Source organism: Uloborus diversus, chromosome 4 (genome assembly GCF_026930045.1).
Source record: "Uloborus diversus isolate 005 chromosome 4, Udiv.v.3.1, whole genome shotgun sequence".
In the NCBI taxonomy this organism is placed as follows: Eukaryota; Metazoa; Arthropoda; class Arachnida; order Araneae; family Uloboridae; genus Uloborus; species Uloborus diversus.
Genome location: NC_072734.1, coordinates 133,056,633 through 133,071,785, shown reverse-complemented (window position 1 = coordinate 133,071,785; position 15,153 = coordinate 133,056,633). Strand labels below are relative to the sequence as shown.

General features: G+C 34.6%; 2 protein-coding genes across 2 annotated transcripts in view; one reads left to right on the top strand and one right to left on the bottom strand.

The window, feature by feature from the left end:
• Positions 1–15,153, bottom strand: part of LOC129221481 (uncharacterized) — a 317,098-nt gene that overhangs the window by 121,549 nt on the left and 180,396 nt on the right. The window lies entirely within an intron of this gene.
• LOC129221479 (G protein-coupled receptor kinase 1-like) overlaps positions 1–15,153 on the top strand; it is a 205,165-nt gene that overhangs the window by 84,075 nt on the left and 105,937 nt on the right. Inside the window, exon 2 of the mRNA XM_054855959.1 lies at positions 6,332–6,408. Within this exon, the coding sequence (XP_054711934.1) occupies positions 6,332–6,408 (77 nt within the window). The remainder of the gene's footprint in view (positions 1–6,331; positions 6,409–15,153) is intronic.

The following is a 15,153-nucleotide window of genomic DNA, read 5'->3' as shown; positions in this document are numbered from 1 at the left end:
AGAATCTGAAATACAAATGAAAATTTTTGAAGCTTGAGGGTATACGCTTTAAGTCTAAAAATGTTTGAGAGTATGCGGCGTATATGGAGTATACCCTATGGGAACACCTCCTGGTTGTCAGTAGCATAAGTATGAGATAGTAAAACTATAAATTGTAATCTTTTTTTTTTACATTTTATGCTTGTAAACGAGAGCTGTGCCGGGTATTTTTTATTTATTTATTTTATTTTTTCACGTCATTTGCCTCACCATCATATCTCTGCTTTCTACCATTTCTCATGAAGCGACTACTGTCCCCAGCTTTCAAAGCACAAACGGGACAAACAATTAACACCTCTGTTTGTGTGCGCTCGGCCGCAACAGTTCAGTTTTTGTTTCTCGAATGCGTTCGAAGCGATCCCTCGTTATTTCAATGTGTACGTGACACACCGAGTGTCCTCAGAACTGCACTCGACGTCTAAACGAGCCACATTTCACAATTAAGATTGCCGATGGAATTCGGATAAGCAACGAGATGTACCGGAAAAAGATTTGCCACTATTTTGGTGCTAATTGGTTCGAAATCTGAAAGGCCGAACTGTTAGGAGCGGTTGGATGATGTTTTGGATGTGTACTAATTAAAGATGGCTCCGCATCTGCAATTGTTGTCGGATAAGTTTCCGCAAAACAGGTGTGTTTGACTTTAGATTTTTTTCTTCTTTTAATTTCGCCATGTACACGAGGATTTCCTGTTTGCTGAAACGAGAAGACTATCTTTTGTGTTAATCATCTAATCCGCGCCCTCTTTTTGTTTACTGTTTAGGACAGGACCGCGAAGTTGGAAGGAAAATGTTCGACTCCGACTCCTGGATTTTGAAACTTACGACTCCGGATTTTTTTTTTCAATTTTTCACCCCTCGTGGGAAAGGGGAAAAACCCTGAACCGAGATTTGAAATATTAATTCGTTTATGAAGTTTTCGCTTTGTATTTTATTGTAGACTAGCTGTACCCGACGCGCGCTGCTACGCCAACAAAAAAATACATCATTATACTGATTTTCATGACAATCGGTTGAACGGGGCAGAAGTTGCTACTCTGCAGTGCCACCTGGTGGCGAGTGGCTTCAATGAGCATATTATGCACCTTCTCCGTGGAAAAATACATATATATAGCAATTTTCATAATAATCGCATCGGTCCAGGTATCAAGTGAAGCCGTGACTATACTCAAATTTTGTACTCACGCAATTTGCAAGATCAATCAATCGCAAAAAATATCAAATAGAAAAAGTTTTAAATCCCCCCGTTGCATGAAAATTCATAAAACAATAAAGAAAGAATTTATTTGTTCAAACTCAAGAAAAATGGCAACAGCTAACTTCTTATCATTGAGATCTTTCACGCGGATTAATTTCTGTAGCCGGTAATTTTATTCGTATTTATCCAATGGATTGTGACTTAAATTGGAATAAAAAAGGAACTATCGATCGGATTTTTTTCAAACTGGTCTATAAACATTCCCAGTACCAAAAATAACAAACGGTGAAAGTTTCACCAAATCTGCCGTGTAGTTTTTGAGTTCATGGATGACATACAGACAAACATTCATTTATATATATATATAGATTTGCGATACATACTACGTTAGAAATTGAATATGAAAATCAAATTTCCAAGTGAGTTTCAATTTTTCAAATGGGATAACTCAAAAATCTCATTTTTAAAAAACTTGAAAAAGGGTTAATTTGCGCCCCCTTTAATGTTTAACAAATAAATGAACAAATATAATCATGTGCTTTCAATTTTTGAAAATTGTAACTGTAGAGAAAAGACTTTTCTTTTGAGGGAGCCAGTGGCGGAGACCAGTTCTGCCGATGACTTTACTGATTTGCAACACTCTTTCTATTGACTAGGAAGTTACATTTAGGCCACTATCAGTGTCCTCAGGATGTGGAATGGGGTTGTTTCCTTCAGTCACAAGTACTACTTTTAGTCACTAAAATTGATAGAATAAGCAAGAAAAAAAACATGAACCCAGAAAATATTTTCATTTTCCCAACAGTTATTTTTTAATTAATTTTTTAAACTGTCCGATTTTTCAAACAAGGCGTGGTCTTTATGACGTCACAAATGATGCACTTTGGCGCATTTTTCTACCGCGTTTCCACGTTATGATAATCAAGAAGAGAATTAAATATTGCGTCTACGCTTGCTATCAACCATATCGTTACCAATAACATGTGAGTAAATTTGCGAATTAAATATTTTGCTCTGTGAATGACAACAGTGAATGGCATTTCATCATTAGTGATGTCATCGGCAGAAGCGTAAACAATAAAAGCGCACCGATTAAAGTAATTTTTTTTAAATATTAAACTTGAACAAATTATTTAAAAAATGGTCAGATCCTATGTTTTTAAACATGCTCTTTCAGAAAATAAAATACTTATAAAATTTTGGAAACGATCCCATTGGCAACGAATCGTCGGTTGCTTCAGAACACTAAAAGGCAAATTTACATGGAAATAGCTTTATTAAGAATTTTTGACGCAGATTGGGCACAAAAATATTTTTCATTTTGGTATTTTGATGGTATTTTTTGAACCGTTCAAAATGCGTAACAACTACGTTAGTGCCTTCGGAGAAAATTGATACCACATATACTTTCTGATCCAAAGGGCGAATTTGATTCACTTTTTGTGGGAAAAGGCTCTTAACATAAAATGTGTCAATAAAAAAGTCTCAAAAGTTTGACATAGGTACGAATATTGTTATTAAAATTGTATGTCTTCTGAAGATCAATTATGAATGCATGTAAACGGTAAAATTATTTTTACTTCTTAAGCGGTAAGATTTTAAATTTCTGTAAATTCAATTACGTTTTACGTTTTCGTTAGATTCCGTTTGAATGATCGAGCGGAATCGTGGGTGTTGGATAGGCAAAGTTTTCAATAGTATGAAAACTTTGCCTATCCAACACCCACGTGTTCTTTGAGAGAAGCATTCAATTTAAGTTTTTCTGTACCCCCCCCTTCCCCCGTTTTTTTTAATGAGGGTATTACTAGCTAGCTGTTCTTCTCTCCAATGTTTTGTCCTAAAGCAAAGTCAAGAAAAATATTAATACATATTTTTCTGCCGAAGTTTTCCAGCTAAAAGACCTATTACAGTCTGAGTAAAAACTTTAGGGCCAGTGCACTTTTTTGAGAAATTGGACACACCTTAATCTTAGGATTAAAAAGTCATATGAGTGATAATTATTAACCTTAAATACAAGTTAAAAAGACAAAAAAATTTAATTGTAAGTGTTTCATTATCAGAAAATATTACAGATCAATATTTGAACCTGCGTAAAATCTTTAAGGCCAGCATAGAAAAAAGCATAATAGGACAAAATTTCAAATATTTATAAGCTTGTGTGGGGACCATTCCTTCAAATTACTTCAAATATTCTTGTTTTCATGAATGGAACTAGTATTTGACAAAATTCGGGATGTATTTTTTACCATTCATCTTCGATGGTAGATTTCAGCTCTATTGATAAAGTAAAATGTCTCTCCTTTGCATAAACTCTTCTTTCTAAGTCACCCAATAAGTTCTCTATTGGGTTAAGATGTGGAGACTTAGTTGGTCCTTTAAACGTTTCGACTTTTTTTACTTGGAGCCTATTTTTTGCACTATTACTTGGATGGATAGATGCATTGTTTTGCTAATATTTTAAATTTTCTGCAGCAATAAATTCAACATTTGGTAAAAGATGACATGGGAGGACATTTTGATATGCTTGTGAGTTCATTTTACCTGAAACAAACGCAACTGAGCACACACCATTGTAAGCAAAGCACTCTCAAGTTCTGACAGAGCCTCCATCTAATTGGCGCTTGTAGAATATTTCTTTTTCTTTTCGTAAATCATGCAAATAGTACCTCCGTCCGTTTGGTCCATCCAAACTCCACTTCTTTTTGTTAGAAAAAATTATTTGTATTCATTGGTTATCCCAGGTCATGATTTCCTAGCTAAAGTTGAAACGCTCTATTTCGTGCATTTTCAATAAATGAGGTTTAAGCAATTTTTCAGCATTAATAAAATTTCCACACCTAATTGTGTTGTATATCGTTTTTGACAAACACTTAAACCTATCGTCTTAATAAATTTCCTGGTTGAGTACTTTTCAGGTAATGTAACAATTTAAAAACTCTTCTTCCATGACGCTAGGACAAAGCTTTAAGTTTTCCCGAGTTTTCTTTTTACCCTAATTGTGTTTAAATCAAACAAAAATGTTGACTTCAGTATTCGATCTTCCTATTTTTTCGCAATAGTACGCTTACTTATCCTTGCTGAAGAAGAAGCTTCAATCAGCCCTCTTTCTTCAACAGTTAATTTCTTACCTTACAATATCGTCACAAGTAGGACAAAAACTTTGAAGAAATTAATCACAAAACTGCAAGTTGAAGGGTTTCCACAATCTTGTTAACTGAGGTGACATTTATTATAGTATATGTACTTGCAGTTTTTTAAAAATATTAGTGGCCTTAAAGTTTTTACTCAAACTGAAATGCTAACTTTGAATAAACCACTGCTTTTCTTGTTATTGCATGCTTTACAAATCCTATTTGTTGTGTTATTTCTTACCAATGAACGTTAATAATTAATAATACAATAATATTAAAATCCCTTTAGCTTCATTTTCTTTTTTTCAAAGAAAATTATACTGGCCTTAAAGTTTTTACTCAGGCTGTAGATAGCATCCGTTTAATCACGAAAGCTTTCTTCTATGAAAATTGCGCTCTTGATTCTCGGTATCTTTAAGCACAATTGCGGATGTAATTCTTGCCTACTGTTTCCGTTAGTTTGAACAAGCCTTGTGAAAATTATTTACAGCTGTGGTTCTCTTTTTATGCTGATTGTTAACTCTTGCGATATCGACTTATTGTCTATCCTTTTCTGATACATTCATCTCAGAAAAGACCTGCTTCGGAAATGTTTGCTAATGTGTCGTTGAACTTTTCATGTAAGCTAATGTACTTAATTATTATTTGTTTGGTTTTAGTTTTTTTTTTTAGATACATAAATTTATTTTTTATTAAGATGTTTCTTATTTTTTTTCCTTACAACCTGAAAAACAGGTACAACTTTAAATAAAAAATAAACAGAAATTCTGAATGAAATTAAATCTATGAAAATCGAACTATATATCAAAAATACCTTTAAAGAGCTTGCTTATGCTAATAATTTTGTAAATTGTTTGATACTTCATTAAGCATTCTAAAGACTAAAGAGGCTCTATGCTCCAAAAATGAGATCTCTGTTTAGAGACGTTGGACTTAACTAAATACCTTGATTACTCCGTTTCACGCCATAATGGGGTCGTTTCCAAAATTTTAAAAGTATTTTGTTCTGAAAGAGCATGCTTAAAAACATAGGATCTGACTATTTTTTAAATAATTTGTTTAAGTTTAATATTTTTAAAAAATACTTAAATTGGTGTGCTTTTATTGTTTACATTTCTTGCCAATGACATCACAAATGATGAAATGCCATTCTGTGTTGCCATTCACAGAGCAAAATATTTAATTCGCATCTTCACTCGCGTGTATTGGCAACGATGTGGTTGATAACGAGCGTAGAGCGCAATTTTAATTCGCTTCTTGATTATCATAACGTGGAAACGCAGTAGAAAGATGCGCCAAAGAGCATCATTTGTGACAAGACCATGCCTTGTTTGAAAGATCGGACATTTAAAAAAAATAATTAAAAAATAACTGTTGGGGAAATTGAAAGTATTTTCTGGGTCCATGTTATTTCTTTTGCGTATTCTATCAATTTCAGTGACAAAAAGTATTACTTTTGACGAAAGGAAACAACCCCATTGCTTCACTTGAAATATAACTTGATCTAAGCATTCTGTCTTATCGGCCTTTCATAGACAAAAAAATCGTTTTTGTTTTTTAGAATTAGTCGGCATTTTTTTTCCTCTTTAATAAATTAAGTAATTTAAGTCTAGATTATTACCTGAGCATGCAGGTAATGATTTTTTTGATCAATTTGGAAAAATATTATTCGTTTATTGATATTTGTTGACATGTTGCATTTAAAAATGGTAAAATTAAAAAAAAAAAAAAAAAAAAAAAAAAAAACTACTGAATAAATAAGAAAACTACTGAAATCTTCTATAATCACTACTGAAATCTGGTTTGAGAAGTTTCAGTGTCATTATAATGTTTATTAATAGGATCGGGTGTATTTATTAATTTTAAATTTTGAGGTTTTCTGGGTTAAATGAAAAGTTTCAATTTGAAAAAATTTCATGATTATTACCTATTCCCACTCACGTCTCATTTCTTTTCTTTTCTAGTGTTCGGAGCGTCATGCACAAGCACTTGGAGAAGATGGGTGAGGTCACGTTTGACAAAATATTCAACCAAAAATTAGGTGAGCTAAATTTCCCTGCCCTTTCAGTCTGTTGTTGTGGGTCGATGTATAGTATGAACCAACAGGAACAATTATATAAAAATTTAAGTGTTTCTCTAAATTAGTGATGGGCATAATCGAGTTCCTACAATCGAATCACTCGATTATTCAAGATCATTTGAAAACTCGATCATCACGAGTTCTCGATTATCAGATCTGGAGCTCTCGAATATGCGATTATCACAACTCTAGTTCTCGATTATCACAGCTCGAGTTCTCGGTTGTCACGTATTGAATTATCGATTATCACATCCCGATATCTCGATTCAAAACAATCGAGGAGTCAATCGCTCGAAATCTCGATTTTGAAAGATCTCGATCGCAATCGCTCGATTTCGAAGGATCTCGATTATCAATCGCTGGAGTTCTCGGTTTCGAAAGATCTTGATTGTCAATCATTCAATTATGAGAAGTACTTGATTCTCGAGATCTCGATTATCAAAAGTTCTCGATAATCCCCATCACTACTCTAAATAAATGCAACCTTTGACAATAAAGTTAGGTGAATGAAGTCAGAACGACCAATCTGGAAACACTGGCGAAACAAAACGCTGCACCTGCGTAACAGCAGGCGTTGACCATCTGCCCTCAGTTGAGCGTCAGTCGTTTGTGTTCGGTGCAAGACTTGTTTTAAAAAGTGTTCGTTTATTGCGTTGGTTCTTTCAACCCAGGAAAATTAATGAACAAAAGATAAATTTTAAGTTTTGCTTTTTGACATCGAGAGAATCTAATGCGAAACTGGTACGTGTTTATGAAGGTCATGTTCATGAAGTGTGTGTTAGAATGGTTCGCTCATTTTTGAGAAGACCGGGAAAGTTTCTGAGAACCACCGTAGCCGGAAACCGGCGCCCTCAGTCAGTGAGGAAAATATAGAGAAAGTGAGGGAATTAATCTCCAAAAAACATTCCTACTGACCAGATCTCAATCCTCCCGACTTCTTCCTATTCCCATGACCCAAACTCGCTTTAAAAATAAAAAGATTTGACGACATTCCTGACATTCAACGGAACGTGACGAGGCTTCTGAACTCCATCCGAAAAGAAGACTTCTTGCTAAGTTTCCAGGACATGTATACCAGATCTCAACGGTGCATAGTTATGGGAGGCGACTATTTTGAAGGACAGTAAGGTTAATATTTCACATCTACGTTAATGTCGCAGGACTATTCACCGAAATTTACTGTCAGAGGTTGTATGTTGGCCAGCATGGAAAGATACAATTACATTGGGCTAATATCCCCGATAGAACTGGGTAATTGAATGCTTGATATTTATTGAAATGTTTACTTTTCAAGTTTTCGCTTAATACTTTAGTGGTGCTATCCTTAGATATCAATACACGTGAATCGAAGACCAGTTACACGTCTTGCACCCAAAGCATCGTAGTGTTGGGCCGGTACCCCATAGTGGAGTAAGTACAATGTGTTGTGTTTTGATTTTGTAGACCTTTGAACTGTAGAATATAGAAGAAATAATAGTTGGAGTCATAATTATCACTTTAAGCATTTCATTTTTAACACTAAGATACTAATAGAACAATAATTCGCTAATTTCACTCTAATTTATATCATCTAAATTTATAATTAATAGCTTTTAAAAGCTGACATTTCAAAGACTGCTCTCCAATTTTATATTTCTACTAGTGGTACCCGCACGGCTTTGCCCGTAATAGAAAAGTTAAAAGGTTTTTTGGTTCGCCTGTATGTTTACAAATAATGTATGGTGAATTTTCTCGCCAATTGGCTTGTACCCATGTTACAGTTCCACGTTATGATAATTTCGTATCTCGCCAATTGGCTTGTGCCCATGTAACGGTTCCACGTTACGATAATTTCGTAATTTACTCGTCGATCTTATGATAATTTTGTTCTTAAAATTGGAATAAAAAAAGAACAAAATCGAATTTTCGAAAAATCGCTTCGATGTGCACACCCCCATGCTACAAACTAACTTTGTGCCAAATTTCATGAAAATCGGCTGAACGGTCTAGGCGCTATGCGCGTCACAGACATCCTACAGACATCCAGACATCCTCCGGACAGAGAGACTTTCAGCTTTATTATTAGTAAAGATAAAGACGATTCATTAACAGTTAAGGCTCTTCTAAACCTCTCCGTAAAATCTGACACGGCGAAATCACGAAATCTGTGGCAACACAGAGGGTGTTTCTGGGAGGGTCTAACTCGATTTTTTTTGCACTGCTAATTGGTCAGATTTCATGATGGACAGCGTCAATCACTGAGTACGTGAATGGACAGCCATAAATCTAAGCTGTGCCCGAAGGTACTGTCTTTGCGATCGGACGAGGGCAGAGAGAGCTGCGAAAGATTCGAAGGATCCTGTTCCAAAACATGTTTCCCACCCGGCCTGTTTCCCCTCCGTAAATCAGTAAACATGTGTTTTCGTTTCAAAGTGTTTCTAGAGCTGACTGCTTACGATTTCCGAGAATTTAGTATTCAGCGAAAGGAATAGCAGGGAAAGCTGTCTGAGTTTTCCACTCAAGTTCTCCCGCCAAAGGGTGACAGAAGAAAAGAAGAAAGAAGACCATGTGTCAGGAAATTAACTTATTCTGCAAACTATAAAATTTGCAGAATGCGTAGAAAATAGAATTGAGAAATGAAGGCAGAAAAAAAAGAGAGAAAAGAAAAGTTATAATATAAATTCAAGTGCTTTATTAATCATCTAAATTTCAATATTGAACATGGTGCGCACAAATGATGAACAAAATTTTTAAAAATCGAATTTCCGAAACTACTGCACATATCACAATAAGTGATACTTGAGAATAAATAGGAACATTCTAAGGTTTTTTTTCCCTTTTCAGTTACAAACAGGGGCGGAGGGCGGGAACAGAAATTAACGTTGCGAGGGTGGAGGGGGATGTATAATAGTCATTGAGATAAAAGGCGCAATTTCAAGAACTATCACTAACAAAAACAAAAACATATTCCACTATAAATATGGATGTTATTCTCAGACATTAGTCATTCGCCCTGAATAAAATTTTATCAGTTCCACAATGCTACAAGTTAGAAATAAATTCCCGTTCCTTGAATCTATTTTTTCATATCAACTGATGTATTTGACTGTACTCGGGTTTTCAACGCAACATTTCAATCCGAAGAAAGGAGCAAGTAATAAAAACTACCTAATAACATAACATAAAATCAAGTTACATGATATAAAGTGGAAACAATAGATCGCAGTCCGACGGAAAAGGTATTTCTACTTCTTTCATTCGATTTAAAACTGCTCAGGGTTTGAATTTTTTAATGCAGTAATGAAAATAATTCAGATCAATATCATTAAGTACAATAATGGACACCTTGAGAACAAAAATTAACATTACACAAAAACGGTGAACTGTGCACTGGAAAATTGTTAAAAGCCATTTTATAACTGCCGAGCACAGACCAGACATTAAAAAAAAAAAAAAAAAGGTTCAAAAGGTTCGCGTACATTCAAGGAGGATATGATAAAAATTCTAATTTTATCAACCCAGTATGTCGAAGGGAAACATGTTAGGAAATATTTTTTTATCATTTCATTGAACAAAAGAACCTTTCAGTAATTCATGCATTAGAGACGTACCGAGTAGCACTTTGGTCGAGTATCGAGTTCCAAGTTCCAATTATGTTTTAAGAAGAACCACCGACACACACGTGACGAATTTTGAACTCAGTGGTCAGTGGAAGAGTAGTATATACCTCCATGTCCACACACACACACAAATAATAGTTTTAAAAACAAAATTCCAGCCGAAATTTAATTGCGCATTATTGAAAAGATTTGTTTCTGTCAATAATTTTGACAAATAAGTTATTTTTTAAATTAAAAATAAACAAATACATAAAAGGTAGTGTTAATCAAGTTGGAATTAAAACAAATTATATCAATCCATACTTCTAGTCCGCCAAACGTAAATAATGTTTAAAAGCAAGTGAAACAACGTTAACACACTCTCAGAAATGGACTTTCATATTCGACGAAATTTTCTTCGTTTCTGACGAAATCGCTTCCAGGGATATGCTCCGAGCGAACATTTCGTCAAATTGAGGAAACTGCTTTCGTCTCTGGTTTGAAGATGCGAATTTCGTCAAATGTAACGAAATATTTCTTCATTCTAGTTTCGTCAAATCGACAATCATTTTCGTAGTTTTGAGAGTATTAGTTTCGTCAAATTAATTTCGTCATATTTGAGTATGTTAATTTCGTAATTTTTTGAGTTTATTTTTTATTTTAATTTTTCTTTTTTGAGCTGATTAGTTTTCTTTCTTTTTTTTTTTTTTTTTTTTTTGACAATACTGACGAACCTCGTTAATTCGAACACGCTTAAAAAGAATTACTTCTAAAGCGGACTTTTTTGTATTCTCTGTCCCATTGTTTTTGTTTTTCGAATAAGACGAATTCTGTTAAGAATAATCGATTTTAATGATCCATTAAAGTTCGTTTTAACGAGGTTCGACTGTATCTTATAAGATTTAGTCAAATCTTCACTTCAGAATCTTACCACCATAATTTCCCACTTTGATGCGCATAGTCACACTCACAGGCCCGTCATTTACGGGGGGGTTGACATTCCCCCCCCCCCCCCTTGATTTTTGAACATTTATTCTTTACGTACGAAAGACCGTGGTTTTAGTTGGTTCTCTATAAAAATTTTGAAGAGTGTACACCTTTTTCCACAATTGGAAAAAAAAATCGAAATGACTGGCCTGCACTCCCCCTCTCCGCCTAAAGCAAAAGGCAAGTATTTGTTGAAAAAAGAGACACATAAAAGATGTTAAAAAAAATTTTATTAATGTAAAAATACAAGCAGACAATTTCTTTAAAATGTAAAAATAATTATTGCAAATTCAAGTTAAAGAACAATGAAATGATGTCTGGGAATTAGGGCTTTACGATGCATCGATGCATCGTAAAGCCCTAAAATTAAAATTGGAACGGTTTGGTTCTTTTTTTAGCGTTCCAAAAACCACCTACGTTCCTACTCGGGTGCCCAAGTACCTCCCTGCCGTGTGTGTGTGTAACGGAAACAAACTGTTGATTATATATAACTAGCGACGATTATTCATAATTTTCAATAGACTTGGTAAATATGATACATTATGTAATGTTTATCAAATTTACTAGTTTATTCACATAATTTCCTATTCGTGGATAATGCAATAAATTAGGATTATTTGTGGAGTAATGAGATCTTAATTGCAAAAACTGAACATTTTCAAGCAACACCAGAAAACTCAATCGTCTAAAAAAAGAAAAATGTCTTTGGTTGCAATTAAAATTTCTAATAATATTTCAATTAAAAAACTGAAATGTGCCTTTTTTTTTGTACATTACTTTCATTTCTTGCCGTGGAAAATGTATATTAGATAATAGTTTTAATTCTATAAAAAAAAAGTTTATATTATTAACTATTTAATGTTTACCTAAACAAAACGGAACTTCAAATTTAATTACATATTTAGAATTCTATATAATGTCAAAGTCTTGAAAATTAAAGATCTGAAAGTAAATGCATAACACACAAAGCCTCGATATCAAAAAGCAAACCAAGCCAATATTCTAAAGAAAAACATTTTCTTGTAAGATAACCTATTCAGACTCATTCTGCTGTGACTTTCCGAATTATTAGCAACTTTTTTACTAAACTTCATTTTCAAAGGCATCGTTGTGTGTGATATATCTGATCCTTCCAGAAAGAGACGATTATTTTTAATTAATATTGCTAGTTCAGGAACATTGTCAAGCAAAATATTTTTTCTATACAAACTGACCTAATTTTTAGAAAAGCTATGGACTTTTATTGTATTCACCACTACGAGTCAAGAAATATATTTGATAAATATTAAATAGTAGTCATACCCACACGGCTTTGCTTGTAGTAGAAAATTAAAAGGTCTTATGGTTCGCCTGTATAATTACAAAAAATGTATGGTGAATTTTTCGCCTATTGGCTTACCATATTACGGTTCCACGTTATGATAACTTGGTAATTTACTCGTCCGTCGTATGATAATTTTGCTCGGGAAAGTGTTCTTAAAATTGGAGTAGAAAAAGAACAAAATCGAATTTTCGAAAAATTGCTTCGAGATGCACACCCCACGCTACAAACTAACTTTGTGCCAAATTTCCTGAAAATCGGCCGAACGGTCAAGGCACTATGCGCGTCACGGGAACCGGACATAACGTCCAGATCCATAACGTCCACGGACATAAGATCCATGACCAAAACGTCCAACGGACAAAACATCCGAGGGACAAAACGTCCGACGGACATAACGTCACAGAGATCCAGACAACCAGACATCCTCCAGACATCCAGACAGACTTCAGCTTTATTATAACAAAGACTATTTCCCAACTTTAGTGGCAATGAGGTTGATTCCAAAATTAAAAGTTTTTTTTTTTTTTTTCCTGAAAGAGCATGCTTAAAAACATTCGCAACTCCAATAAACTATAGGGGGCGCTGCAATCACTGTCTAATAGTGGATGTAAAAGGTAGAACAAACAGATGCCGTAACTTATAACCTGCTTTGACGGTGAATGACAGTAATTTTTGATCGTGTTTATGGGAAGCTTTCATTTCTATTCTTCTGAAATTACATTACACAACAAACTGTCTGAAGCCTGTAATTTACCCAAAGAAAACACGTGGCATGGAATGTTTTACCTTTTTCTTTAATATTGTTAATCACCGCAAGGTAGCGTATTCGAGCTCTGGAGTTGCAAATAGAATCTGACCATTCTTTAAATAATTTGACTAAGTTTAATAATTTTAAAAATTTATTTTAATCGGTACGCTTTTATTATGTACGCTTCTGCCGATGACATCACAAATGATGAAATACCATTCACTGTTGCCATTCGTAGAGCGTAATATTTAATTCGCATCTTTACTCAAGTGTAATGGCAACGATATGGTTGATAGCAAACGTAGAGCGCAATATTTAATTCGCTTCTTGAATACAATAACGTGAAAACGCAATACACAGATGCGCCTAAGTACATCATTTGTGACGTCATAAAGACCACGTCTTATTTTCAAAATCGGACATGTTAAAAAATAAGCATCTGGAAATGAAAGTTTTTTTCTCGCTTCATGTTTTTTTTTTTTTTTTTGCTTATTCTATCAATTTCAGTGACTAAAAATAGTACTTCTGACTGAAGGAAACAACCCCATTTTGAATAATCTCTGGGGAATATGTATAATCGCCAGATTAATCTCATTCTACTGCACATACACTCAGGAGTGGGAAATTTCATGATTTACTCGCCACTTTTCCCCTAATGTGGCTAGTGTATTTTAAGTGAATTCGTTTATATTTTTGCAAATTTCACATCGAGATATAAATCGCAATCACTGTACTTGGCTATATATTTTTTAAATTAATAATTTAATAAAGAAATACATAAATAAAAATGGCATTTCGAATTTTTTTCCCATTATAAGATGCGGTAATTTTCACCGATTTTTCAAACAAAATAACTTCTACATTTAAACAGGGTACTTATATTAAAACAGCATTGAAAAATATATCCCCTAAATAATTTCAAAAACTTATCGAATAGAACTCGAAAGAAGAAAAAAACTTCTTTTTAGAACGAGTTTCGTCGATGTCACAGAAATACAAGACCAACACACAAAACGACAAAGAATGAATGGTCATTAGTAGGGATTCAGTAATTTATTGCCTGCCATTGAGGCAAAGCGGAGGAGCGGAGAAGCAGAAGACAAGACCCCAAGACCCTGAAGACCCTGGGGGAGAAGAGAAAGTGGCCCCTCAAAGTGGGAGGAAATGGGTGTGGTCTGGTGAAAGGCGTGTTTTTCGCAGTTTTTCACAATTTTTCGAAAACAAGGCTTTACTCCGTGGAGAATATCAATAGAACAAATTGTCTCAGAAACAAACTCAAAATATGTTTTTAAAGAGAAATGTTCAATCTTTTGCGCTCCTTTTTCAGTTTTTCCATATCATTTTTCAAACGTGTTAAAATAGTCGTTTAAAGTTTTAAAATGCTATTAAAAAAATTTCAAAATAATTACAGAAAAAATAAAAAAGCGCATATCTAGTTCTGTGTCATAGCCATCGTTTAAAACAAACCGCATGAAAATATTCCAGTAATTTCTCGTGTTATGCTTTGCACAGGTAGCAGATTTTCCCGTAGAGAAAGCATTAGCGTCGAAATCCAAGATGGACGGTATAGAAGAGCCTTAAGAGATTGGAGAAGGGATTTGGGAGCTATAATAGTACGTACGCATCTTGACTCCGGACTAAACGCCTCGGAGAGATCGCAGAGTTCGAAAAAGCTCTTGTGCACCAAAATCTCCATCTCCTCTCCCCCCGGAAAATCCTAACTCCCCGTTTTATACCGGGGGACGCGTTCTCTGATCGGGACACATTCCCTGAGGATCATAGTTCAAACATCTGGAGAGCCAGCCAGGAAAACCCTATGTTTTATGGAATACGAAGTGCCGCAAAGTGTCAGAATGGAATTTTGTTATTTCCAAGTCCTCTATTTTACGGGCTCTGAACTGTCAGAACTTCAGGGGTTATATCCTACAGCTGTAACTCGGGGACGGGAAAATGTTTAAAATCGCCGAAAGAAGCTAACCCCTTTTGACCCAATGCGGGCGTCATAGAGAATTCCAAGTGTCGTTTACTCAAAAACAAGCGGTGGGAAACTTTCCCGCCGGAAAGAGGAA